At 43.3% G+C, this 27525-nt stretch overlaps 2 protein-coding genes across 3 annotated transcripts; both read right to left on the bottom strand.

Moving 5' to 3' along the window:
- Positions 1 to 73: 73 nt before the first annotated feature.
- LOC120904373 (conserved oligomeric Golgi complex subunit 8) lies at positions 74 to 2155 on the bottom strand. The gene is made up of 3 exons (XM_040314292.1): positions 2020 to 2155; positions 1429 to 1904; positions 74 to 1352 (listed from the first exon to the last, which is right to left on the bottom strand). Exons 1-3 carry the CDS (start codon positions 2153 to 2155, stop codon positions 99 to 101), a joined length of 1866 nt encoding a protein of 621 aa, XP_040170226.1. The 3' UTR covers positions 74 to 98.
- An 876-nt stretch (positions 2156 to 3031) lies between these two features.
- Positions 3032 to 26490, bottom strand: LOC120901743 (E3 ubiquitin-protein ligase SH3RF3). 2 transcript variants are annotated; one of them, XM_040309913.1, is made up of 11 exons: positions 25077 to 26490; positions 9882 to 9990; positions 9384 to 9816; positions 8902 to 9249; positions 7979 to 8568; positions 7774 to 7895; positions 7516 to 7699; positions 7101 to 7443; positions 6788 to 7018; positions 5679 to 5960; positions 3032 to 5597 (listed from the first exon to the last, which is right to left on the bottom strand). In XM_040309913.1, the coding sequence occupies exons 1-11, from the start codon at positions 25188 to 25190 to the stop codon at positions 5426 to 5428; spliced, it is 2928 nt and encodes a 975-aa protein (XP_040165847.1). In that variant the 5' UTR covers positions 25191 to 26490; the 3' UTR covers positions 3032 to 5425. The 2 variants fall into 2 exon arrangements, with proteins under 2 accessions (XP_040165847.1, XP_040165846.1); XM_040309912.1 differs by having other exon boundaries at positions 7101 to 7699.
- Positions 26491 to 27525: the final 1035 nt, after the last annotated feature.

Raw genomic sequence — 27525 nt, 5'->3', positions numbered from 1 at the left:
AGTACGTAGCAGCACTAAAGGTAATATGAAATTGTGATTTTTCACTCGGATTGCACCTTCTCTCGGCAAAATGTTCCATCTTTTCACCTTTTAAATATTTATTCTTCTTCCGGAACATTAACTGCATCACCACTGGGCACCTTTTCCTTTAACTTCTCCTGCTCCTTCTCCTCCGCCTCCACCGACTCTTCTTTTCCGGTAACACTCAGCTCAGCCACCTGCTTGACCACCGTTTCGATCCGGTCCGGCAGCAGGTAAGCGATCGGTTCCAGTATCTTCCTCTGCCGGAGGTACGTTACGCCATGCTTCTGCAGCGTCAGCACATTGATGCCCAGCTGGCTCGCCAGCGTAGTCGGTGGAAAGAGCACATGCACGCAGCGCTGCAGGTACGGAAGCAGATCGTACGCAAAGCAGGAACAGAGCCGAATGAAGCATTCCCGCTCGGTCGGGGCAAAGGCCTGCTGCTCCTGCCGGTAAAATCCCAGTATTCCACGGCACACCTGCTCGAGCGAGCCCTCCAGCTGCTCCGTCACCATGGTAGCGAGGGCAACCGGTGCACACAACCGCAAATCGTTGAACATGGTCAGCAAAGCATTACAGTACAGCGCTAGCGGCTCAAAGTCGAGCAGCGTCTCGGGCGGTTGCACCGAGCCCGCGTCGTCCACCGGATTCGTACGATCTTCCTGCCGGTTGCGCCGTATCATGCTCGGCACCTTGTTGATCAGCGTGTACCGCTCAATGTCCCGCTCGAACTGGGCGGTCGCACGAGCCATCGTGGCACGGAATCTGTTCCCAATCACGCGCACAAACACCGGCGCCACGAGCGCACGGAAATCGATCCCAACGCGGCTGAACGATAGCCCGAAGTACATGCACTGTCCGAGTATGGTGTCGTACGAGACGAGATCGTTGGAGGCGAGATCTCGCTCGAGCGTACGCACAAAGTCCATGATCTGGTCGTGCAGCCAGCTGTGGAAAATCTTACCCTCGTCACCCGCCGCCATTCGCTCGTTGCCCATGGTTGCGCCGACCGGGCTGAACGTGTCCTCATCGTCCGGGAACAGGGCACGGTACTGGGTGATGATGTTGAACAGATGCACCCGCGTCGCTTCGATCGTTTTCGTCAGATGGAGCTGCGCATCGTCCGACGGGATGGTGGCAAGCACATCCTTCAGCCAGCTGGTGCGCGTTTGCAGAAACTTTAGCTTCAGCTCGCTGCCCGTAAATGCTTGCATTCGGCGCAGATAGCCCACGACCTGGAGGCACTTGGGGAGTTGCAGATCGGTGCGCAACTGGGTCAACAGCTGCATCAGCATGGTGTGCCAGGCCGCTTCCACCGCTTCGTTAATACTCTGCAAGGACAAAGTGCAAGTGATGGATTATCACACAGCGTTCCTTTACAGCTTTCTGCATGCAATCCACACTTACCGCTATTACCGGAATGTTGCCATGCTTCGTCATCAACCGCTGCACGTACGACGACAGCTCCAGCGCCTCCTCGTACTTGCCCTCCCGTATGCAGCTGTCCATTAGCTGCGGTATTTCGAGCACCTCCAGCAGCTCCGCATTGCGCAGCAGCGTGAGCGAATTCAGCCGCCGAGCCGCATTAATGTCCGCCGAGCCCTGCTGGAACGTTTGACACGCGGCAATAAACTTGGGCCACTTGTCGCTCAAACAATCGAGCTTCCTTTCCGTCGCGACAAACTCGCGATAGATTTCGCGCGAACTTTCCGCCGTCCGGATGAACGTGGGATAGTGCGAGATGGCCAGATCCTGCGTCTGCTCCACATTCTGCCGATGTTCGTCCTGCAGGCGTACCTTTTCCTTTTTCAAGTCTTCCGCCTTGTAGGTGCCGAGCTTGAGCAAATAATCGACCACGTCGGTCGTGTCTTGGGCGGACAGTTCTGCGAACGAGAAGGGGGACAATGGTTACTACGACTGTACGTCAAACTAACACCCTTTCTTGGAGGACAGTGCGTTGTTGGAGTTGTTGGAAAGCTGCGGAAAACGTTCTTATACCTTCGTAATCATCGGGAAAGATAAATTTTATCACTTTTTCGTTCTCGTAGTCCATTTTCCAGACTGTGTGTTGATGAACGGGGTCCGGTTTGTTGACGATTCGTAAATTTCGATGACGTTTCTCGTTGCTTTGCATCAGCTGTCAAGCTAGCGCAGCACAGGGTGATTCAGCGGAGCGGGAAACAAATTGAAACATTTTCTTCTGAACACGTGATTTGTTGTCGTTATTTTGAAAATGTTTAAGATTTCTATTATCAAATTCTAGCAGATTTTAGTTTTTTTTAAAGATTTTTTAATTATAGGCCAAATTGATAGCTGAAATATAACCAAAGAATGTCATCTACAACATATGTGGAATGTTTTGAGGAAGAAAAAGTGATCAAAGGAACAGACCAGAAAGCCTCAAAGTAAAGGAAGCCAAAATATAGGTATCCTACTTCGGGTGGATGCCACTGTAGGCCTGGATATATGGAAATATTGGGACAACATTAGTACAAAAAAGTTGTGAGGATTGAAGTCAGTTCCAGTATCTGTATGATATCTTTAAAATTCCAGAATGGACATGTGTTCGGGATCAGTCCCTCAATTTCAGGAATCAGTTTCTCTTAATGTGTCCCTTAAAAGTCACCAGGAATTGGCGTTGTCTTTTCAAAAACCATTTGAACGTATCCTAAAGTTTCTTGAAATTACACTATTTTCCGGCTCAGTTTCCAATGTGAACAGCATTATTGAAAACATGCAAGATGTTTTTCAACAGCTGTCATTATTTGTGACAGCTGGACTGTTCAATAAAAACTTCGCGCGATTCACATTAGAAATTGACCCGAATAACAGTTTATCTTGCATAACCCTGTAACTGGGCCAAATTAAGAAGTGATATTAAAATTGGAGTCAAATTTCATTTCAGTGATATTTAATAGTTAAATCCACAATTCTTCTAAATCGTCATGATTTCCAAAAAGTCATCCGTATGCATGATAACGGCACAATAATAAAATACATACTTCTACCCTTATTTTCGAATTTGTTGCTCGTTTTATTTCACCTAAATTACCACACTAATACTCTGTGGTATTTTTTGTTCTGTCCAAGAAAATACATGCACACATACACACACACATACATACACACAGATTGGACACAGACAGACAGACAGATACAGATACAAACGATACCCTTTAGTCTCTCGAATAATTTTTCTATTGCGCATTTGCCGATCAGATCTATTAGCTATACCTTGTATATTCCACTGACAAATAGTACGTAGCGGGTGTTACGAATCTGCCTAATTTAGGTACACACTTACACACACACACAACCCGCAATCGCTGTAAGTGTGCCATAGGACTAAACACATTGGGAGGCGCTTATTTTTTCTCTCTTTTTCATTTCCTTAAAGAAACAAAATCAGTCCACTATCGTTTACATTGCTACTACCCCGCTTCCTTTTTTACCGCCAATCATGCAAAGTACCTATATAAATGGCCGCATTAAACGACGGGATGGATGGAGTTGGTTGTGAGTTGTTTTTGTCCAAATTTGTGACGAATTTTGGTGTTCTAAGATAAGATCTCTATCTCTGTTTCTTTTTTAACCTGTATTACATGGCGAAGGAACGCTGCACTCTCTCACAGACACACACACACGCACGCACACAGACATTCATTTGTCTCTATCAAAATGATCGAAAACGATGTGAGATGTAAGTTATCTAATCAGTAACATCAACATGTAACGATTTGCTCGATTTGTTTTTTTTAGACTAGTGTCTGTCATCCTCTGTTGTTGTAAATCCGTATCCAGTATTTGTGCTTGCGACACCTTCCACTTTTATCGAAGATTCTTCCCTCAACACTATGGCTAGTAGAGTTTGCTAAACTAAATATATATGCGTAATTTCTTCTTCTTCTCCTTGTTCTGCTTCTATTCCTCACTAATAGTATTAGACACCAGCGTTCATTTTCCTTTACGTTTTGTTTCAACATAACAAAGGTAGTACCCAAACACTACACACATATACAATTTTCCTAACAGTGTTCTTTTATGCTGCTCTCTTCAGCTGCACGTAATTTTTAACCGTAATTCCGTGCCTTATTTCGCTTTTTTTAAGCCTAAACTGAGCTTGTTTGCATTTTCCAGCACAGCGCACAAACATATCAAACCAGTTTTGGGGTGTTTTACTTTTGTCCTCCATCTCATCACTCTCATGCGAGAAAACAGTTTTTAGTATCTTTTGTTGTTGGATTTTGCTCCTGCTTTTTTGTACAATTTAAAATATGCTAAAATTCAATCACACACTTTCACAGATAACGAACAAGAAGTAGTAGTTGATAGTGTTTTAGAGTACGGGGAGAGTTGCCGAAATAAAGGTATCCGTTTTTGTTTGTTTGTTTTTTCCTCCTAATAAATCTGTACAATTATCCCTTCCTTTGCGCCCATGGCTGTTGCGTTTTGTCGAAAGCGATTGCAATCTATTTGATAGATATTACCGCACCCATGCCTGTTTGATAGTATATTGAGCTGAGTATTTAATAGCTAAAAGAAACACAGGGTGATTCTGCACCACCTTCCCGCTGCAATATGCAATTTAAAAAAAGAGATAAAACTATTCAGTTAAAATTGTTAGCATAATAGTATACGGATTAAAGTTTTTTTGTTTGTTAACAGAAACAATAAAGTCTCGTTTAAGATGTATGGCGAACTAATAATATAGCGCAAAATAATCTTTAAAATTGCTTACACCTAGCGTGAAAAACTATGAAAAACTAATTGTAAAACATCTCAGCACCGTCGAAAGAAATTACTCACACATAAAAATTGCATTGGATGGGAGGGAAACGAATGTAAAAAAAGCACCTATTATATCGCCGATCGCTGGGTCATGACGGGAGTTTAGTTTAGCATAAAGAAAGGGGCGGAGAGAGAGAGATTCAATTTACCATCAAGATATCAAACGATTTTAGACTAACCGATCATCACGCACCGATCAACAGTAAAATGTAACAGTCATGCATATATGAGGAGTTCATTGGAAGATCGTAACCGACGACCGGTGTATAAGTATAACACAATACTGTTCTATTAAATGCTACTATTGCGTAGAGAGTACCGCGTACTGGAATATGCGCTTCGCTCACACTCAACTCAGTTCTTTGTTTGATTTTGCGATCGACAATATCATCTTTGCTAAGGTGGTCCGGACAATGCTCTCAGCAAACAAGCACTTAAATATAATTCAACCAGTTTCATTTCACCAAACCAACCGGGTCCGAAAGGAAAGTTCAGGAAAAGCAATTCAGGGGGTTTCTCGAACCATCCTCGAAGGTACATGTGTTGCACTTTAGTTGTTCCACAGTTGCTGCTGTTGTACTTGCCGGACGGCACCGTAGTGCTTGTCCGCACCGTATCAGATGTCCGGCTCGACGAACGACGCAGGGAATAGGCCCGTCTTGCCCGACCGCGCGTGCGTTCCTTTGTACCATCCGTTATCACGCTTTTTGTGCACCATCACAATGTCGCCGACGCGCAGTTCCAGCTCGTACTCGCTGTTCGGTGGGTACGGCACGATGCATTTGAATCTAAGCGGGAGGAAACGAATTAGGGGACATTAGGAACATTAATTGCAAAATATTCGGGCAAGTTTTCTCTTCCAAACTAACCTCTCCCGAACGGTTTGCGAATGGGACGACTTGGAGGACATTTTGGAAGGTGTTCCATTAGCGGCCACTGTTGGGACCACGGTTGCAGTGGCGGACGTGTGCTGCGATGGGCCGAGCTGCGAGATGATTGCGGACGCGTCCAGGCTTTGGGACTTCCGGTGGTAGATGTGGGACTGTTGCTGCTGCTTCGCGACCATATGGGAGGAGGACGTTGAGGCGGGCGCTTCATGCGCGATGTGTTTGGGCATGGCCGTCACCACGGTATGATCGCCATACTTGAACCTGCACGAGTGAAATTGTTAATTTAATTTCTTATTCTCTTGAGAATCGATAAAGGTCAGTTTCGAATGTAAACATTGTTAATCACCGCGTGGAAAATGTTATTACACATCGATCTGATATTTCATTTCCATAATAATAATTTTCGATTTCTTCAGTATGATTTTCAACACTTCAACGAGCTGCATGTTTTTTCATCGGGGGTTGAAGCCGAATCTCATCACCCGTTGACAGGTAAAGTGTTGAAAATCATGCTGAAGATATTAAAAAAATATTACAGGGTTTTCCAGGTTACTTGCGCAAGTGCACATAATTATTCACCGCCTCCAAGATGTTTTTCAACAGCTGTCAAATGGTGTATTTGCTTCATAATGATATTTTAATTATTACACAAGATTTTCAACACATCACGAAGAACTGTCAAACTCCATCTAGCTTGAGACGTGTTGAAAATCATGTGGAAGAACTGAAACATTATTGTGATGAAAATACAATATTTGACATCTGCTGAAAAACATCTGGCAATCAATGATAAATGTTGTAGACATTGGAAATTAAAAACTGTCAAGCTCAATCCAGCTTGAGATGTGTTGAAAATCATGTGGAAGAACTGAAACATTATTGTGATACAAACACAACATTTGACAGCTGTCGAAATACATTTTGAAGTAAATAAAAAATATATTGTAGACATTTCAAATTGACTCGGAAAACCCTGTATGATGAAAATTAAATATCCGAGTGATGTGGAATAACTTCTGACATAGGAGGTGGAAACCAATGTTTACATTCGAAAGTGACTGCGAGAAACCCCCTGTATAACCGCTTACCCGTGCATCGATGGTCGCTCTTTGTGCGGTTTTATACGCTGGGAACCGTACATCATTGGAACGTTTTCACCGCGCACTCCTGCCAGAGCGGGATGATTCGGTTGATGATGATGTTGTTGCTGTTGATGGGGATGCTGCTGCTGCTGCTGGGAAGAGTGCGTTACGCCTGCCCCATTCAACATCAAATCCATCGGTAAATTCTGAAGCAGCTGACTTGGACAGGAGCCCGACCTGCAATTAAAATTGAAAATATTCTTTAAACATCCTTACAAACCACACAAAAAGTAATATTTTGTTTTGCTTATTTAATTACCTCACGTGCACTGGATTGGCGATCTGTTTAAAGTGTGGCTTGGCCAGCTGTGCTGCTGAGCCAACGCCGGACGCGAGCATTGCCGCATCCGCCGCCCCGGCCATCTCTTCGAACAGCGAGCTGTCGCTCGTGTACGCCGGATTGGCCGTACCGCCCGAACAGCCACCGGTAGGCGATTTCGAACGCTTCATGTTGGTCAGCCGCTTCATCAAACTGACCGCCGACGAGTCCTTCTTTACCTTTCCGCCGCCCGCTGCCGGCGGTGTCGTGGTGGCCTCCTGCCCTGCAGCCGGTTGCTGCTGTTCGTTATTGGGCGAACCGGGTCCTCCACCGTCCAGCGAACCTTGACGACCGAAGATGGAATCAATATATTTCATGCCCTGTTGCTGCTGCTGCTGTGGGATTGTTGTATTACGTGGCGGCAGCTCGGGCAGCTGCAGCGATTGTTGGGGAGAGGCCGATCCACCGTTGGATGGGCTGCTCATGGCACCGTTGGAACCGTTCAGGGCGGACGATGCACCACCACCGGCTGCCTGCTGTGGGCTGGAGATGTTGCTCATCTTGCCGGAGGAGTGGGCATTCGCATTGCGCGTTGCAGACTAGCGGAAATTATGGGAAAAATGGCATTAAATTAATAACAAAACACATTTATCTTGAGCGTAAAAAAACCTACCGAAGCACCATCACGTCCCTTGTGGATGGCAACATAATTGCCGGGGAAAACGCCCGACTTCTTCTGCCAGTTTGTACCCTTAAACCAACCATCCTGACACCGTTCCGTGACATAGTAGACGGCTGCAAAGGAAATGGAGTAACAAAAACACACGCTCAAATCAATACAAGTTAACAATACAAACCGATTTCAACACACAACTCACCTCCTTTCTTCAGCTCGAGCTCGTCCGGTTTCTGCGGCTTGTACGGGTAGAGCGCAACGTACATCGTCGGCAGCTGCGGATGCTGCTGGTACATTTGACTAGCTTTTGTCGCGTTACACTTCTGGTAGGCCGTGGCAGTGGCCGTGGACGTCGTTGGCGCTACCGCCGTCGTCGCATCAACCGATTGGCGGGACGGTTTTGCATCTCCGGCAGCAGCAGCAGCAGCTTCGGTGTTTAACATTTCCGTCGAATGTCGGTGCGGTGCGGCCTGGCTCGGCTGCAACGGTCCACCGGTCGCCGTCGTCGACAGCCCGGACGTGGTGAGGGAGTGACGCTTTTCCCGATTGGCCGGATCGGAGCGCTTCGACTGGTGCTGCTTGCTGCCGGCCGCCGTGGCGGGCTGGGACTGTTGCTGCAGGAAGTGAGCCGTCGGGCTGCTGGGCGCGGTGCTCGAGTTGGAGCTGGTCGTGCTGGTGGAAGAGTTGGGGCTGGTCGTTACGCTGGAGCTCGTGTCGCTGCTGCTGGTGGCACTACTGGCGTTCAGATCGAACGGTGTCGGCGGTACGGTTCGATTCGAGTTGTTCAATATGCTGAAAAAACAAAAGAAACAAAATTTGATTAGCAGTTTGAGAGGAAATATAGGGTTTTCCAGGGGTTCCCATAGTTGTGAGACACTTCCTTGACTCTTTCCTATAGTGAAGTGAACATTTGTTGGAAATTGGAATCGATGGTATCCTTTCTGGACAGGCTCGTTGGAAATTCCTATTGGATTTATCCAACGAGGGTGCTACAGAGTACAATTCCCATTACATTAAGTTCATTTCACGAAAGAAAGTGTTAATAAAGTGTCCCACAGCTATGAGAACTGCTGGAAAACCCTATAAATCGATAATAGACTCCCTAACGACCCTTCGACCACTTACTGCTTCAGTGCCGTGTCCATCATATGCTTCGCCAGCCCGTTCATCTCGACGAACGAGATCGGAAAGATGCCAATCTTGTCCCCGATTCGGCCCTCCGCCCAGTTCTGGTCGACGCGCCGCAGCACGTGTATCAGGGCGCCCTTCTTGAACGTCAGGCAGCCCTCCTCCTCGGTCGGGCCCATGCGAAAATCGTACAGCGCCTTGCACTGCGGGAACGGCAGCGGCACGATCACCTTGATGTGGTTCAGCGGCACCGCACCCTCCTTCCCGTTCACCTCTCCCACGCACCAGTTGTGGTCGATTTTCTTCCGCAGTATAATAATGTCACCCTTGCGGAAGCTTATATCGCTGGAAAGTAAAGAGAGAAAAGCAAGCAACCCGTGTGAGTATCGCCGTTTGCCATTATAATGCAAAGCCACATTCCACAATCGTGGGGTGGAATAGGACAGTGTGAACAAAGCCCACACAAACTGTTTCGCTACCTTGTCTCGCTGGAGGAAAAATCGTAAAACGCTTTGGCGTGTGGGATTTTCGACAGATCGAGCGATGCATTCGGGCCCGTGCCAGTGACACCGCTCGACGCAATAATACGCGACAGTGGCTGATGCGGATGGTGATGATGCTGCTGCTGCTGCGGATGCGATGGATGGTGCGGGTGTGGCTGCGCTTGGCCGTCGGCCGTACCCTGGCCGTTGGACGATTTGCCTATTTTAGCACCATGCACGCCCCCCGATGATGGATGTTGCTGCTGGTGGTGGTGTTGATGGTGCTGCTGCTGCTGCTGCTGATAGTTGACCGCATTTGCGTTCGACGTTGGTGCGGCGCCATGTGATTGATTGCGATTGCACGTGGGTTTGCCGCTGCCGTTGGTCGTCTGGCTCGTGTTCTGGCTGTTCAGTTCCGCCGTCTTCATGCCTGCAAGGGAAGGGATTGGGTTTGCGTTTTGGTGAGTGACTTCATAATCCGTACGAGCAACATACCTTCTAGTATTCGCATCAGCAGGACATTCGGGGGCAGCTCGTCGATTCGCACCTCGACCAGGACGCGACACTCGGGACATCGTAGTTCTTGGTGGCTGGCAACGATTTCCTGTACAGAGAGAAAAGGGAGTAAAAAAGCGGTAAGTAAGTAGGCTGGGCAAGTAAAGAGAGGCGGTAGAAGTGCTGGAGAAATGCTGTTGTACGATAAGACAACAGACAGCTCACACACATGGCCGGTTATCTTTCGGACGGGGATAGAAGACAATTAAACGATAACCGACTAAAGTCGTCCACTTCACACCATGCGCAACAGGATGCGATAAGTGTGACGATAGGCAGTACTCAAAAATCAATAAAACAACCTTTTATTGGTTAATTTTTGGAGAAACATTTTACGATTCATTTTTTATCGATTGATCGAAAATGAAAACCGATCCCAATTTTCAGTCTTGCGAAACACATACCACACGTTGTTGGTTAATTGTCCACATTGAATTATTTCTTTTGATAAACTTGAAGAGCTTCCCGTGGGTGGGCGGGTTCGGGTTTAAAAATAGCATCCTAGGAAAGCGATTATGCCATAACGGTGTGTAATTTTTCAAGCACCGAGTCTGTAACGCCATCATCACACTCCGTTTCCGGGGTGGTTTAATCTTGCCCGTGTTGCTTGAGAGTGGTGAGGAGAGCGGAACCGCTCTTTTTGTTTGCTAAGAACAGAGAGACGCCCATCACACAAACCTCTACAAGAGTGGGGAAGAGGTAGACGTTTGCTTTCTTTTACTTAGTGTGCAAATCGTAAAGTGCACCGCGGCTCTGTGCCGTGTTTCCGTGCAACCGTGCAACGAATGCCATGTGTTTTGGGGACGCTTGGGTGCAACAGCAGCAGCAGCATGGTGTATTTCCGCAAGCATGTGTTTTAATGTTGCGCACAGTGGCACAAAATGTGTTGCTTTCGATGTTGTTGTGGTGCCGAAAGGTAACACGTTTTTCACGCCCATTGCAAAGCGTGCAAACAGAAACACACTCTACAGCGCGTGCAAGACAACACACAGTCGCTCTCTATTAATCGTGACATTAAGCTGGAACTAAACGTTGAAACGAACTGCTTTGGATAGACCGGTGGTCCCTATTTTAAATGCAAATTCTTGCGGTAGCAAAAAACAACGCAAATGACGTTGCTTTTGGCCGTTAAAGTGTTACTTTATTATAGTCACTGAGTAGTTTTTTTGTGCGTTTAAAACACTTCTTTTAAGTTTGTGACCCTGATGGAAATAATTACTTCGGTAATTACATTTAAATATTGCAAAAAAAAGGCGCATACAGCTCGGGAAAAAGATGAACCGATTAAGAATTTCCACTCTTTAACGGTGTGCAGAATAATCATGAAGGGTTTTCACGTTTCATGATGAAACATAATCAAAATATAAAGAAAAAAAACAATTGTTATTTTTTTTTCTTCTCTATCATGCTTTCATTGCGAATATTTAATTGTAAGCAAAGTGAAGAGCATCCGGCAATGTTTCCTTTTTTGTAGTTCATAAAATAACTAAAATATGTACTGCCAAGTTGATTATGTGCTGCACGCAAAAAGCGCACATATAGAATTGATTAAATTAACGTTTTAATTACGCTGTAATTACGATAAAGTTTATTATAATCACATTTTTTTGTCTTTGCCTCAAATTTCAAGAATTTGATCATGATAAGATTCGAACCCACGATCTGCAGTGCGTTGGTCCAATGACTCTGCCAGGGCACCGTGACGCTTCTGTCTAGTACAGCGGTTCTATACACGGTTTTATGTAACGCAATCGACCTGTGTTTACAATGTGTATCAATCTTTTTAAACGCCGATTTGATATGATATATTTACCAAGATTTGATGTTAATGAATTAGCACGCGCAGGGAGGGGAATTAGAGCGATTTTCAAAACCCATCTTACACGATGCAATTTTTTATACGTTTGTAAAAAAAAGGCTTCCTTCTTTCGGTCATTCGCTGATGATTAATGACTAATCAAACCGCGTCAAATATAGCTAGTTAATTATCTCGGAATCATTATTTTATGATAGCCGTACAATTAGCGTCCAATTATTAAAAATGGTAAATATTTTTATTTACTAAATAAACTATTTTGATACGCATGGCCGCTGCTAATCAGTATGAATGATGCTTATCTGCTAGTGCAATTTTACACAGCAGCATTTATTCGCGATTATTCTAATTTTTTTTTTATCTACTCTATATTCTCACTCTCACTCACTCTCACTCTATATTATATTAAATTATGTAAAATTATATTGCTCTTTCAAGGTAAGGAACATTTGAAAATATTTTAAATTTTACTTTTGAAGTAGAATTGGTTAACAAATACATATATGGAACCTAGAATTCTCTTCTCACCTGTTTTTACTGCGTATACCGTACTAGAGTGTAATGTATCAATACTTTATATTAAAATCTAATCAGTAGGAGAGAAATTTATTACTATAATGTTACATATTTTGGATCTCTTGTAAAGAGTGATCTTACAGGGGTTTTCGAGTCAATTTTCAATGTCTACAACATTTTGCATTGCTTGGGAGATGTTTTTCAACTGCTGTCAAATGTTGTACTTGGTTCCAAGTAATGTTTCAGCTCATCCACATGATTTTCAACACGACTCAAGCCGGATTGAGTTTGACAGTTCTTTGTGGTGTGATGAAAATCATGTGTAAGAACTGCAATTTTATTATGACACAAACACACCATTTGACAGCTGTTGAAAAACATCTTGGAGGTGGTGAATAATGATGTGCAAATTTGAAAATGACTTGGAAATCCTTGTATAGGCACGATTGGTGTCTCATCAGACTAGACAAAAGTAGACTCAACCGTTACATCCCAATACGAGGATACGGGCTTTTGAGTTGTGTATACATGAAATATGTATCGTTTTAATGTTTAAATTCAAACTCGAATTTTTTTTCATCGAATTAAAACTCTCCTAAAACAACCATGCGATCCTTCATTTCCACGTACTGGAGGGAAACTGTTTCCAATCGATGTGGCAATTTATTTATCCCACTGTGGCTGCCACTGCTTCCTTTGCCCGAGATCTGGACGGTGAGAGACGCGAGCCACAAAACCGCACCATCGTGCTCAATACAATGCACTGCACAACTCTGCCCGTGGGTGGCCGGCGGAGGGCGACGACGGCGGTACTGTCACAGCTGCCATTTGCCATTTTCTTAGCGTGTCTTAGCGACCTGATCTTAAAGCGAACGCCTGTGTGTGAAGGTGGAGCAGCATGGGCACCACGAGGAGTTCGATTCTTCGCTCCCGCTTTCTTACAGTCGACTTCTCTACACCAATCGGCCTCCTCTCCCAGCGGTGGAACTTATGCACGCCGCAGCCGCCTCCGCCCATCGCCTGGGAAAAGAATGTTGGAGAATTGTGGCTTGTGGTATGTGTGTGTATATGTGTCTGCGTCCAGCATGCAGAGAGTAGAGTGGCTGCTGTGTGACCGCACACGGCCACACCACCTCATCATTGCATAAGGCGCAAGGATAAGCAGCAGAAGCTGTGTGTGCGCAAGCAGAGCATAGATACACCAACACAGCGGCGAGACAACAGGGCTGATGCAAAAAATCGCCCAAGTGGCGCATAACGAAGCAAAATCCGGTTCGAAACTATGGTAAAGCGGAGGTCGAGATTCGAGTGCTGGCGGCTGCGATACTGCTGTTGTTGTTGTGTGCTCCATAAATGCAAATAAACGTGTCAGTGCAATGGTTGCGCGGTGGAGAGTTTAGCGCACTTCATTTAGCACGAATAAAACGAGCAAATATGAACGACATTTAATTAATCCTTTCTAAAAAGAATATTTCTGTGTGGCTCTCACAGCAAACACAAACGGATGCGTTCATATTAGCTGACGACATGTGCTAAAAAAAGCCAGCCCCGTTTTATGGAGTGATGCAACCCCGGTACGAACGGTATGGTGTGTCGGCAGCAGCACACTTAAAAAAAGGCATCCAAAGAAGAAATAACCAACACACACACACACACACACAGCGCGGCGCGAAGCCGGATGAATCATGTGAACCAGTCGCCAGAAGGAAAAAGACCTTCGCATTCACTTCGATAAGCAAATGCGCGAAATTTGCCAAACCACTTCTTGGAGGGCAGCAGCCCCAGAGCCTCGGAAACCAAGCCTGTAGAAACGACTTTCCCACAGCACGCCCCACAGCGGACGATGCACGTGGTTTGGTGTTTGTTGCGCAGAGGGAAACCGGTTTGATGACGTTTAGAAGTTCCAACCATTTCATCTCGAACAGTGTTAGGACGAACAGGTTTAATCTTGTTCCTCGCGCGCAGGGGGGGGGTTTGCTGTGTTCCTTTTCTGTTCCTTTTTCTGCTTTGAAGCACAACAGAAAGACATCATCAAGGCGTACCACCACCGGGTCGGATCGGTTGGAAACTTACTAGGCTGCAGACGCGGGGCGGCTTGGCAGCTTCATAATTGATAGGATTTGTTTTTCTTCTAAACAGCGATCTTTGCGCTAAGGATGTTTAAAACAATCGATAGGTCGTGCTACAAATATGATTACAAATATTGCTTATGAAGGTTACTCTGAGCACAGTTCATAACTAAATAGAATAGTTTCCCTACAGGGAGATATACAGTCATCCGGCGTTGCTTAAATAGAGGAAAACTTTTGAGAACTATCTAAAATATTGTACATTACAAGAGCACATTACATTACAAAATGAAAACTACAAGAGCTTTTTACTAACTATTTATGAAATTTGACAGCTTAATTCTTCCGGGAAGTAATGGAATATGATTTCATCCGCATGGCTGTCACGACCCAATACCGTCGCTCCAATGTTTGAGTACATTTTGAACTGTGTGCAGTCCTATCTCGGCTATGGTATAGTGAATTTTGTTTTTTAAAGCTTCAATTATCTCTGGTCTGTTGAGGTAACACTTATCTTTAACGGCTCTTCACAAATAATAATCCAACGGTGTCAAATCGTAGCTCCTTGCTGACCAAACGACATCGGCCAATTTCGACAAATAATTCGATCTTAAAAATCTGAGCGCCAAATATCGATTGTAACAAGGTCTGCGTAGCATCTAGGTCCTCATATTCAATTGTAGCAAACAAAAATGCTCCTAACATGGCTCTGTATCACTCACAATTGACTGTATCCGTCTCACTTGTTTCACTTTCCAAGAAAAATAGCCCACTGATGCCTTTCGACCAAAATCCACACTAATGAATTGACAATTCGTCGATTGAGTATGAGTTCTCAGTATCATGAATCAGAGTTTCATTAATCTTTCCTTGGGATCCATTCATGTGAATCTTCAGTAATGAGTGATTCGAGTCTCGATTCATGAATCTTGAAAGATTCATGTCCAAGGATATATCACAAAGGATTCATGTATCTCCAAAGATTTATGAATCTCCAAGGATTCACGAATCTCGAAATACAAATCTTCAAAGATTCATGAATCTTAAAGAGTCATAAATCCATTAAAATTCATATATCTCCTGGAATTCATGAATCTTTAGAGATGTATGATTTTCAAAATATTGAATATGCCCGATCCTTCCCAAAGACATGCCCGTTGTGGGTTCAAGCCTCGCAAGGACCGTCTTCCCGATGCATAACAAACTATCCAGCTGCGTGGTACTTGCCAAGAAGTCTTGAAAGCCTGTACAGGGTTTCGACGTAGGTTGTTACACCAAGAAGAATAATGAGAAGCTCAAGCTCTATGATTAATTGGAGATGTATGAATCCCTAGACATTCATGTATCTTTCGAGATATATGAATCTTTTGAAATTCTTCTGTTTGAGTCTTTGTGATTCATGAACCTTTCTTTGGATATTCATGAATCTTTGAGGTTCACGAATCTTTGGAAATTCATCAATCTTTGAGATTGACGAATCTTTGCGATTGACGCAATATTTGCCAGCGTTCTTCAAGCGCATAGACTACACCATATTCGGTCAGCGGGATAATAATACTATCTGTCAGATCTGTCATGACACCAGTGTTACCAGGCTCGAAAAAACTCGTAGTTTAAAAAAAAAGATGGCGGGCCCAACATATTGGTTATGTTGTTCTTGAGTATTTACTAAATCGTAGAAACATTATTTTTGAAACGATATAATTCATTTAAAATGTTTCTGAATCAGCCGAAATATATTGTCATTAATGTTATGATCATTTTACTAAACATAAACAATGTGTCCATCAAATAGTTGTGAAAATCTAGAACAGCGTAACCCAACTGTCATTTAGTTGTGGGATATAAACGTACTTCGGTTAAATAATGAAATATTTCCTCTAATATTCAGCTTTCCAGCTGAAACCATCAAATGAGCCTTTGTTGAAATGTTAATTTGTTGGAAAACCTATGCTCAGGTATCAGGTAAGACTACCTTCTTGAAGATTGATTGGTTTTTGTGTGTGTATTTTTTGTGTGTGCTAAAGAGAGTCTTTTTTTCGTTTATGCAAACAAAACAGAGAAACCAACCCCTTCCCATTAAGCTTCATGAATAAATTGCATCATTTAAAATCGTTGACCTTTTAACCTCCATGGCAGGCTTAAAAAAAGGACCAACAATACCTAAACCGGCACAGGATTTGCCCTTTTCTTCGTGACCTTTACAAAAAAAATTGAAAACAAAAAAAATACCGAAAAGTTTTTATTTTTCTACGTTTTCACTCAAGCCACATGACGTAATGTCGCAACTTCTGCGGCGCCCAGCACATCCGCCCAGGACTCCCGAAAACCTCCCCCGAGCGCTCCTAAAATTTATGCCGCGTTTAGCGAGCAGTTCAGTCGTAACCAAAATGATGATTGGCCAACAATTAGATGGGCATGTGAACAATGGAGGTGAGCGAGAGAGAGAGTGCCAGTCGTTGCAATTATCGAAACGAAGGCACACAGCAACCTGATGCCCAAACCCGCCACCGATACTCCTGCTGCAAAACTGAAACTGCCCGGGAGGATCATTTTTTTCTGGAGCAACCTGCAGCAATCGAGACAACGGTCACAACACCACAAACGCACGCTCGCTCGCTCGCTTCCATTATTTCTCGTTTTCGAAGCAATTTTCTCAAGTGCATGTTAAATGTGTGCGGTAAGGCTAAGACCGTTTTACACTTCCTTTTTTCTACCCTGCCATTGCTGCCGCTAAGAGAGCGGTCCTCATCATCTCTTGACCGTTTCACCGCTGTAAAATATACCCCTCCCAATTAGCATTATTCATAGGCAAACAGAGACCCAAACTAAACACGGCAGAAAACACCACCGAGGCGACAGCATTCCACGGGCAGGGGGCTGGCCAGAGGGCGTCTTCCAAGCAAGAATGTGTGAGTATTTGTACGGTGGTTAGAAGCGTAACAGGTCCGCCTGTAGCTCTGCTCACAAAAGATGAGGAAATATATTAAAAAAAATAAAATAAAATAAAAAAAAAACTTCAACAACAGCCTTGCTTCGAGTGCAGGAACACTTTACACCGAGAGCACGACGGTGCGGGTAACAACAGCAACAGGTGGACGGCGCACGGATCAGAGACCGGATTTGGAAGTGGATATGAGATTAGGACCACCGAAATGTCTTCCCAGCGCTTCACCGGGGCAGGCAGGCAGACAGGCAATTTTTGTTTTATTTTTGGCAGACGCCGGTTTCTGTGTGACATGCATAGATAAAACGGGGAGGGAAATCCCTTTCCTCGGTCCCACTGCCCGGGAGCCACCAACCGGAAAGGTGCGAAACGTGAACCGTGCGAAACAAAGTTTGATTGAATCATTCGATTGGAATAAAATGGAATATGCGAGATGAGGAGCGAGCGCGCGCGTGCAGGCGAATTTGGAAGAATAAAAATAAAATAAATCAATATTCAGACGATGAGGTAGGGTGAGAAGGGAATGCAGGGAGGAGAGTTGATAGGGAAAGGAGAGGGGAGAGCTATTTTGTAAAACGTTCGCCAAAATGGTTACAAAATGTTTGTTGAAACGATTCCAACGATAGATGAATTGATGAGTGAGTGAGCTTATAAATTGAAACAATTCTCTTTTCCATTGTAATTCACATTAGAAATTAAATGACAAATAAGAGAAATATACTGTAGATTATAATGTAAAATCCAACAAGTAATTCATTGGAAAATACAATTACGTCAACGAAGTTGTTACTGGTTAAATAACAATTTGTATTTTTAAGTTACAGGGGTTTCCATCTCCGTTTCGAATGTAAACATTGTCATTCTACGCATTGTGCAAAATGTTATTCTACATCGATCTGATATTTCATTTGCATCATAATAATTTTTAATTGCTTCTGCATTATATTCAACACTTCGTATACTGCAACGATTCGAATGAGTTAAAAAATTCAATGATTTAACAAATCTTGTATACAAGATGACACAAAGAACACAAAATAAAATATCATAGAACAAAGAATGTCTGTCTTCAGGAAGAAATTCATTGTATTCAAATTCCAACCAAGATTTGTTTTGCTCGTGCAAACGAATTCAACATATTTTCGAAAACAAACAAAAAAACTCGCTTTTTCCTCCGTTTGGTAGTTCATAAAAAGATTATAATTATTTGGATCTTCCAGTAGAAGTGGTTTTGGCTCATTCGTTTAGGCGCCGGCTTTTTCTTTACAAGTTGTGTTGAAAATCATGTTGAAGAAATTGAAAATGATTATGATGAAAATGAAATATCGGAGTGATGTGGATTAACATGTTGCACGCGGGGAATAACAATGTTTACATTTGAAAGTGACTTGGAAACCCCAGTAAAATAGTTTTCAAATGCATAACAACAATACAGGATTTTCCAAATCACTTAAGAATATGCACATAATTATTCTTCACCTTCAAGATGTTTTTCAACACCTGTCAAATGGTGTATTTGCTTCATAATAAAATTTCAGCTTTTACGCAAGATTTTCAACACATCACAAAGAACTATCAAGAACTCAATTCAGCTCGAGACGTGTTAAAAATGATACAGCAGAAATTAAAAATTAAGATGATGGAAACGAAATATCCGTTTGATGTGGATTAGCTTTAATGTGATGAATACAGGGTTTCGAATCATATAGGAGAATAGTTCAATCACTTAGGGGAATGTTGCAAATCGGTAGGGGAATATTGCAAGAAAGCTGTGGAGATTTGCAATCATATAGGGGAGTGTTGCAATCAATTAGGAGAATTTTGCAATCGATTAGGGGAATTTTGCAAGCGTACTGTGGAGCTGTCATCAGACTGTGGGTAAAATACCTCAAAAATACCTAAAATACCGCTGTAAATACCTCAAAATATTTTCGTCAGTCTTATTAACCTATCATGTTTAATTATGGCTCCGCAGCAGGATTTATTTAGTTTATCGTGTGTACAGCTGAATCCCACACGAAAACAACTCCAAATAATGTTTTTTAAACATCAATTCGAAGCTGTAACAACCTTTTCATTCGAAACTGACTTGGACTTGGAACTCTGTAATGATGTGCACATTCGAAAGTGACTTGGAAAACCCCGTCATATTTGTTAATATCTTCAGCATGATTTTCAACACTACACCTTTCAACGGGTGATAAGATTCGGGAACAAACCCCGGAGAAAAAAACTGAAGCTCGTTGAAGTGTTGAAAATCATGCTGAAGAAATTGAAAATTAATGTTATGGAAATGAAATATCAGATCGATATGTAGTAACATGCGCATGCGGTAAATAACAACGTTTACGTTTGAAACTGACTTGAAAAATGCTGTAAGATTATGAATCTTGCTAATTGCATTTTGTATACCACATTACACCTCATGAAGTGAACCTTGATTTGATACCTGCACGAGTATAGGATAATTGTCACCTTCACGAAGAAGAACTGCTTAGCTGAACTTCACCTTCCAGATGGCTAAACACACTAAATATACACCCGTTTGCTACTTCCAGCCAATAAGCTGAAATTTCAGCCTGTCGGTCGAACAATTAACATCACCCGTGTAGTTTCAATTTGACAGTTACGGTGCGCCATGTTGAATTTCAGCAAAGATGCATTTTTAGTTAGTTTTGTTTTCTTTTATTATTTTTGGAATGAGTGATAGTTGTTTTATCAAACTTCAAAAAAGCGATCCACACAATTTTTAACCTTTTTTTGCACAATATGTATCCTTCAGAAGAAAAAAAATCAATTGTTCATGAGCGTATGGAGCGTTGACAGGGCTTTATTTCAGCCGCCAGGTGTCAAACTCCATATAAAACAGCTGCCTGATATCGTAAAAGCCCCCTATTGATTGACTTAATTCCATCAAACATGGGTTTGCTCAGTCGGCAATCAGTCGGCCACTATATCTATTTCACAAGAAGCGCACTTGAACATGCTGAAGCAAAAGCAGTTCATAAGAGAAGCATTAAAAGTATTTGCGTTTAAAATGGAGGCGTGTGGCTCTTCAAATAGAAGAATTAAAGTGTCCGAATTCTAGGAAGGAAATCCTGGCTGGCCGTGGCGAACAGAACGAAAGCTCATTCTCTCATAAGCACACACAGACACACGCACGCAAGCAAACATAAGCACATTACAGGATGAAAGTGTTTAACAAACACAGCAGCTAGCTACAAAGTTAAGTTGCTGTCCGGAGAGCCCCCGCAAAGGGAGATGATATTTTTAGAACTTTATGATTTTGCTTCCTTCCCGCCTTCCCCCTCCCAAACACAAGAGCTCCAATCAATCAAGCAAAAGATCCGCAGCGAGCAGCAGTTGGAAAGTTGCGGAACGGAAACGAAACGGCCCCCGTTCAAATCCTTGCGCTTTGATTTCTCACATCGACTTCATAATAATCATTCTTTCCATCCATCTTCTGGGGAGCCGCCCTAGCAACCGCATCCACATCCATCGCAGCAATCTCGTCTTAAGAGCATCCCAAAGAGTTTTGTGCCGGCATTGGCGATGGAAAATCATTATCACCACCACCCCCGTACCCACCCCGCACAAAACATTACAGGCTATTCTTTGCAAACTAAAAACACTGCCAGGCAGAACGCATACACACACACAAACCAGTGATCGCCTACAATTATTGGTAAAAGCCGATTCGTATCTTCCCTTCGAGGGGCTTCTCTTCGGGGGGAAAAGAGGGAAGCCGATCAAAAATTCCACTTCCGGGCGCAAGGCTATTTTGTTTCCAACCAACGCTGAAAGAGGGAAGGTAAAGTATCGCTTCTCTTTGTCTTTCTCACTCTCCTTCTCCTTCTCCTCCTTCTACTCCAAAAAAGGTAAGAACTTTTTTGTTTTTCTTTCGGACGAACAGGCCACACCAAGTCCAAAATACCAGGGAACGAAGAAGGGGCTGTGAAGATGCCAGTGGGCAAAGGACGGGGGTCAAACGAGGAGCTTCGGTAAGGCGGCCGCAGGTATTATTAAAATGAAATGCCCATTCACAAAAAAGAGAGCTAAGCAAAAACAGCAACATCACGACGATCGTGTTGGTACTTTTAGTAAAGGCTGGGAGGGTGGTGCCCTCCCCTCCACAGCCCTCATAAGAGATCTTCAGTGTGTCTGTATGTGTGCGTGACCGATCGCCCATCATACAGAAGGAGGAACAGCGGCAGATGAGAAGCGATGGAGGATGGCGAACGGCGCAAGCAAGCGCAATGAGTAATGCAAAGGGAAGAGGGAGCGGTTTAAATAAAAGTGGGGGGGAAAGCAGGGGGTTTGGTTGCGATGGTAATGTGCTTTTCCGCGACTCGCCTTCTTTTGTTTGTTTGTGTGTGTGTGCGAACGCGCGCCAGTGCCTGTGTGGTGAAGATTCTTTCTCAGCTCTTGCTGGTTCTTTTGCGGTCCGACGGGCAAGATTTCTCAGGCTCCGGTTAAGACGACCATTTCCCAAGGGTAGGGGGACGGGCGGTTGAGTGCCGGTTTGGTATCAAAACCCGGAGATATACATCAAAATTCCAGCATCGCAAATGAGCCTCTGCCCTTCCATCACCGCACACGCGTGCAAATACGTCGCGCGGGTCCTCCTTTTACTTGCTTTTCTCCACTGCTGCAAACAGACTTTTAAGGGGGGGTAAAGCAAGCATCCAAGTAACATCATCCCCTCCCCATGTGTGGTTGTGTAGCGGCGCTGTCACACATTTATGTACGCAAATCACGCGACCTGCTTGGTTTGGAGATGATCCCGGGTGGGCCGCCCCCCTGAAACTTTATCCCTAAGCCCCGGCTTTGTATCGCTCATTATCGCGCCACGATTTAAACCTGATCCATCCAAAAGCGTCCCCCCACTTCCAAATAAAAGCGCAAAAAACAAAAAATTTGGAAAATCCTAATCCGAGCAAGTGTGTTTTGACAGGGTTCGTCAAGCTTTTTTGTATAGGGGTAAAAGGGACAACATGATCATCCTTTATTTCGACAATATTACACGGCAAGCATTTGTCATGACAATGTCAGTGAAACTGATCACAGTAAAACAAATGTCATGACATAGTGACTGACCAAGCCATGGTTTCAAAAATGTCACAAATCATGCATTGGTCACACCCAGTGCTGCAAAATGTCGTGAGTATCTTGCGATGGTGACTACCGAAAATAAAGACCATCACGCTTTTCAGTGAGAATCAATACTGATAATCATTAAAAGCGCTTCATGATATGTCGAAGATGACATTTGAGCACCGACAAACCGACGTGACCAGTGTTGTTAATTGTCGACATTTTTTTATGATATTCGCAGTAAGCTGGTGTCAAAATCAATTTTTGATCATGATATTCATGGTTACCATGACACGACTTTCCAAAAGCGACAATCATTTGGGCAATAACAATCAATGCTTTTGCGATGACATGATTGCAAAAAATGTAGAATGAATGTCATTCGACATTTTTCAGTGAGAATCCAGAACTGCTTAATCGTGCGTTTACCGATACTAAGCCATTAGACCACTTGATATTTTCACTCAGTGAACCAGGAAAATGGTATTCTCTTACAGGAGTATAGAAATTCACGCGAAAACACAAAAAAAGGACCCATTTTCGATGAAGATCTAGTTCACTTGTTGTACAGCAAAATCAAAAAGTCAAATGATTGTAGCAGAAAAAATATCATCGTGTCAATTGATATTTTTTTCCGTGATTGTCGAATGAATGCGTGGATCTAGAATGCGATGCTTCAAAAAGTATCATTTTGTAAAATTTTATGTCGACGACTATCACCGTTCGCAACACTGGACGTGACACTGGCGTTACAAAAGTGTCCCACAAGAAAGTACTGTCATTTACCAGTGAGGCGAACACTTCTGTCAAAGTAAGCTCTGTTCATTGCTGCTTCGATGTAAACAACTTTTCTAAATACAAATGGCGAAGGAAGTGTGAGGCATGATTTTGTGAGAATAATTAGACAAAACACACAGGAAAATCATTTTATAAGTTTTCAAATCAATGCAAAAGATGTGAGAAGTACATAAAACAATACGCATTGGAATTTGCGAAGAAAAACAAAAAGGGGGTTTAGTAGTATCTTCTCTGTGTCAGTGTAGTAAGCGAATCATTACAGGGTTTCCCACGATTTATTGGTCAGTTCCCATGATTTTTTGGTGCGTTCCCACGATTTTTTGATCGTATCCCATAGATTTTTGGTTCGTTCCCATAATTTATTGGTATTTTCCGATTGGATATCAATACAAATGGACCAAAAAATTCTGGGAAACGGCCAAAAAATCGTGGGAACGCACCAAAAAAATATGGGAACCCACCAAAAATTGATGGGAACCAATCAATAAATCGTGGGAAACCCTGTATAGAGATGGCGCTAGTGTTTAACGTATTTTCATTTGAAATAAGGAGACAACTTTTGAAGCTCATTTTGTTCGAAGTGTCACGTCGGTTTGTCGGTGATTTGAGTGCTTGCGCCAAGCCTGATACTCTGACTGACAAACTGAGCAAAATGCCCTCTCAATCATCACGCCGACCAAGCTTTCCAAACATGTGCTGATCACTAATACTATCAAGAAAATTCATGACTGAAAAAAAAAATCCATTGCGTACTCAATTGTGATGATTGGAGGTGATACATACTCACATAACTTATATGATCGGACGGGTGATATTTTTTAAACGAATTTTTGGTTAATCACTTGGTCGTGATATTTTGTCTGACGGTGATGATCGCGATGACACGCTTGCGAGTGGTCCCATGCAACGAAATCAGAATGCGCTGACTTTGTCTGCTTCGTAGGGCAAAAGAGGAAAGCATGTAGATTGTCTTAGTTGGAATAGTCCGAAATCGTCTGCTAGTATCAGAATCAGAATGAGAAGCGTTTTTGTAGAATTCGTTGAAATTCAGTCAGAATTTGTCATGACCATGTCAGTGATATTTTGCAGAACTGCTCACAGTAAAAAAAAAAGTCATGACAAAGCGACTGACCAAACGTTGGTTGTTAAAATGTCACCAAGCAATTGTTGGTCACACCAACTGTTTGAGTATCACCTCTGATTATCACAATTGAGTACGTGACGCTGACATAGATTTTGTTTTAGTCAGATTTTTTTAAAGACATTGACAGTGACATTTTGCCGAACTCGTTGTTACCCATATTACCCCAGTGTATCTCGACGTTTCTCGTTTTGTTTACATTTAGTCCCGTCAAAATTTGTTTACATTTAGCGACGCGATGCATTGCTTTGCCCCCGTCAAAATAGCATCGCGTCATAAACATCAACTTTTATGTTACACTTTTTTTCATATAATTACGTTATTTTCAAACTCTTTTTAATCTATAGATAAATGGTGGAGACATATAATAATATACGAATAGTTGTGTGTTGTGGAAAATTCAGAAAAACAAACACTAAACTGCTTAAAATGCCCCTTTTGCCCCGCTTTCGCCTAAATTGTGCCAAACTTTTTGTTACATATTATTACATTTTTTGTACTTTTTTTTTGCTATTTTAGCTTTCCGTTTTGTTTCTGACAGTGGGGACGTGAAAAAGCTTTCCCAAATATCTTACCACACCCCTGGCCACCCCTGGAGAACCTTCGAAAAGCTTAGACCGGCACATTTAGCAAGCCAGCTTTTCTTGCAGCGTTCTGCCATCCACAGCGGCCCAAATTTTGGGCCTTTTTCAAGAATACACGAGCTTCTAAAGAAAGGGTAAGGGAAGAAAGTTTGTGGAAGGAAGATACCTACCTCGAGACACTTCCGGCAGAAGGTGTGCTGGCAGGGCAGCACCTTCGAGGAGGAATCCAACCGTTCCAGACAGACGGAACATTCCAGCAGATCGTTCAGCAACCGTTCGTCCATGTTGCGGCCCGTACCCTTCCTTTCTCCGGCCTTTCACGCACACACAACGGACGTACACGGCACACGGCACTTCTTTTCCGATCCCTTTTTTGTGCTGTGTTGCTTTTCCTACCACCACCAACACACACAGAACGCACTCTAGACGCGCATAACTAGCGGGGGCACTTGGAAATTCTTCGGAACAGAACACTCAAAAGGCTTTTTTGGGGTTTCTGCTTCTTCTTCTTTGACCCTTTCCAAAAACTAAGGATTCACCTTTTTTTTGGTGTGTACTTTCGGACACAGCCTCCTTGTTTTTTCAAGACACACACTAACACACACTTGAAAGGCGACCTTCACAGAGGGAAACACTTCCCAGGCCCACCTACACACACACACAAACACAGACAGCTTAGATGGTTAAAGGGCCACCTCGAGTAGGCTTTGCTTGCATTGCTTTGCCCCGTTTTTTATTTAGTTATCTCCTATCACTTTATTGCACATTTAATCATTCCCTCTCTCTTGCACGCCCCCGTCCCGTCTTGTGTATCGATTCTTATTGCATAGGCATGGAAAACACCTCTTGCCTCTTTCCCATTCACAGTGGCCTCTTTCTCTCTCACTCTCTTTTCCCGCACAGAGACATTCCACGGGACAGCTTTATTTGCGTAAACGGGGCACCGAGGGTTGTTGTGTGAACTGTTGTTTACCCCATCATCGTGCTGCCACTTCCAAGACCGATCCGTTGCGCGCTGCGTTCGAGAGCTCCGAGCGGGGGCTTTTCCTTCGCATAATTACCCTGGAATGTGCATTATGCTGATGATGATGGCGATGCTGCTGCTGCCGTTGATGATCAGGGGGGGACACGCGACCCACATACACTTGCCCGTTCTTACTGGAGGTGGGGACCTCTTAAGAAGGATGATTTTTAACGCTTTTTCTTATTGGATAATAGGTGAATTACACATTTTTCTTCTTATTATGTACAAAAACCAAGATGCACGGCAACATTCCCTGCATCTTCACACACACACACACACACACACTAAGCAAAAAAACGCCTGCAAACGGTGCAACAGCGAACCGAACGCTTTCCTTAGCAAGCGCTCGTTAGCATCTTGTTTTAAGCTCGTTTTTTTCTAGATTAATTTTTCTCGATATTGCACTTTGCACCACTTTCAACGCTGTTTCACTGTGTCGAGCTTGCACTGGGGCCACCAAAAAAAAACACACACACAAGCAGCAATTGGTCGGGAACAGTTCTTGGACGCTTTCGTCGCAGCGCAGCCGGGAGAGCGACGTGTGCGCTTCGCTGTGCGTATTTTTTTACTTTGAAAATCTTTTTTGAGCTGGCTTTTTAATCTGACAGCCGTTCGCGGACGCTTGACAGTAAGCCAGGTTGCGCCAATGGTTATGCAGACCAGCCATGTTGGGTTGATAGAATGGAGCGGTTTTTAACCATTCGAAATTGCATGAATTGCGTTTTAAAACAAGCTAAATACTGAATCATAAACTAAACGTGTTATAAAATATGCTTTAATTGTAGGATTTTTTTTATGTTTTGTTTATCCATTTCTGTCGTGTCATGCTGTCAAGTTGCCCTCTCCCCGACTAGCAAAACATACTTAACAAAAGTTTTTTTTTTTAAATAAATCACTGAGGCGACGCTCTGGCACCAATCGAACATGTCAAATCCCATACATTTCTTGTTCGATGTCGTGTTCGATTGGTGTTAGAACGCCGGGTGAGTTTCCACATCTTGAACGTCTTGAGAAAAAAATATTTAAAAAATTCTCATGCAGGATACCACATCTTCGTATGAGAGCGTTTCTACATACACCGAGAATGCAGCTGAGAGATGGCTGTGAGAGAATTGACAACCGGTTTCTCACGCTGGTGTGTGTAGAAGCTCTGAAAAGCGCCGAGATGAGACTTTTAAAATGATGTTCAAAAAATCCATTTTAATCGCTAAAATGAAATAAAAAAAGTTTCTTTTACTTTTTAATAATATATCTACGATTATTAGACGGCAAAAATGCAAATTATAATTGATCGATCGCTATAAACTGCCAATTAAATTTTTCTCAGCTCCATCGTTCTTTGCATGCCGAGGAGATTTCTCTCACCGAAAATGCTGTCAGTCGCTGTCTTAGCATGCTGTCAGTTATTTTCTCAGCTGCATTCTCGGTGTATGTAGAAACGCTCTATATTTTTTTAATCGTAGTATGTTAGGCAGAACATTTAAAAAACTGGAATATCGCGGTTTCTGCCGGTCTGGTGGTACAGTCGTCAACTCGTACGACTTAATTAAGTCACTGAAAGCGAAGCCCACTAGTGGGTACAGGCAGGCCTTCGC

Source organism: Anopheles arabiensis, chromosome 3 (assembly GCF_016920715.1).
Source record: "Anopheles arabiensis isolate DONGOLA chromosome 3, AaraD3, whole genome shotgun sequence".
Lineage (NCBI taxonomy): Eukaryota > Metazoa > Arthropoda > Insecta > Diptera > Culicidae > Anopheles > Anopheles arabiensis.
This window is presented reverse-complemented; position numbering and strand designations above follow the sequence as displayed.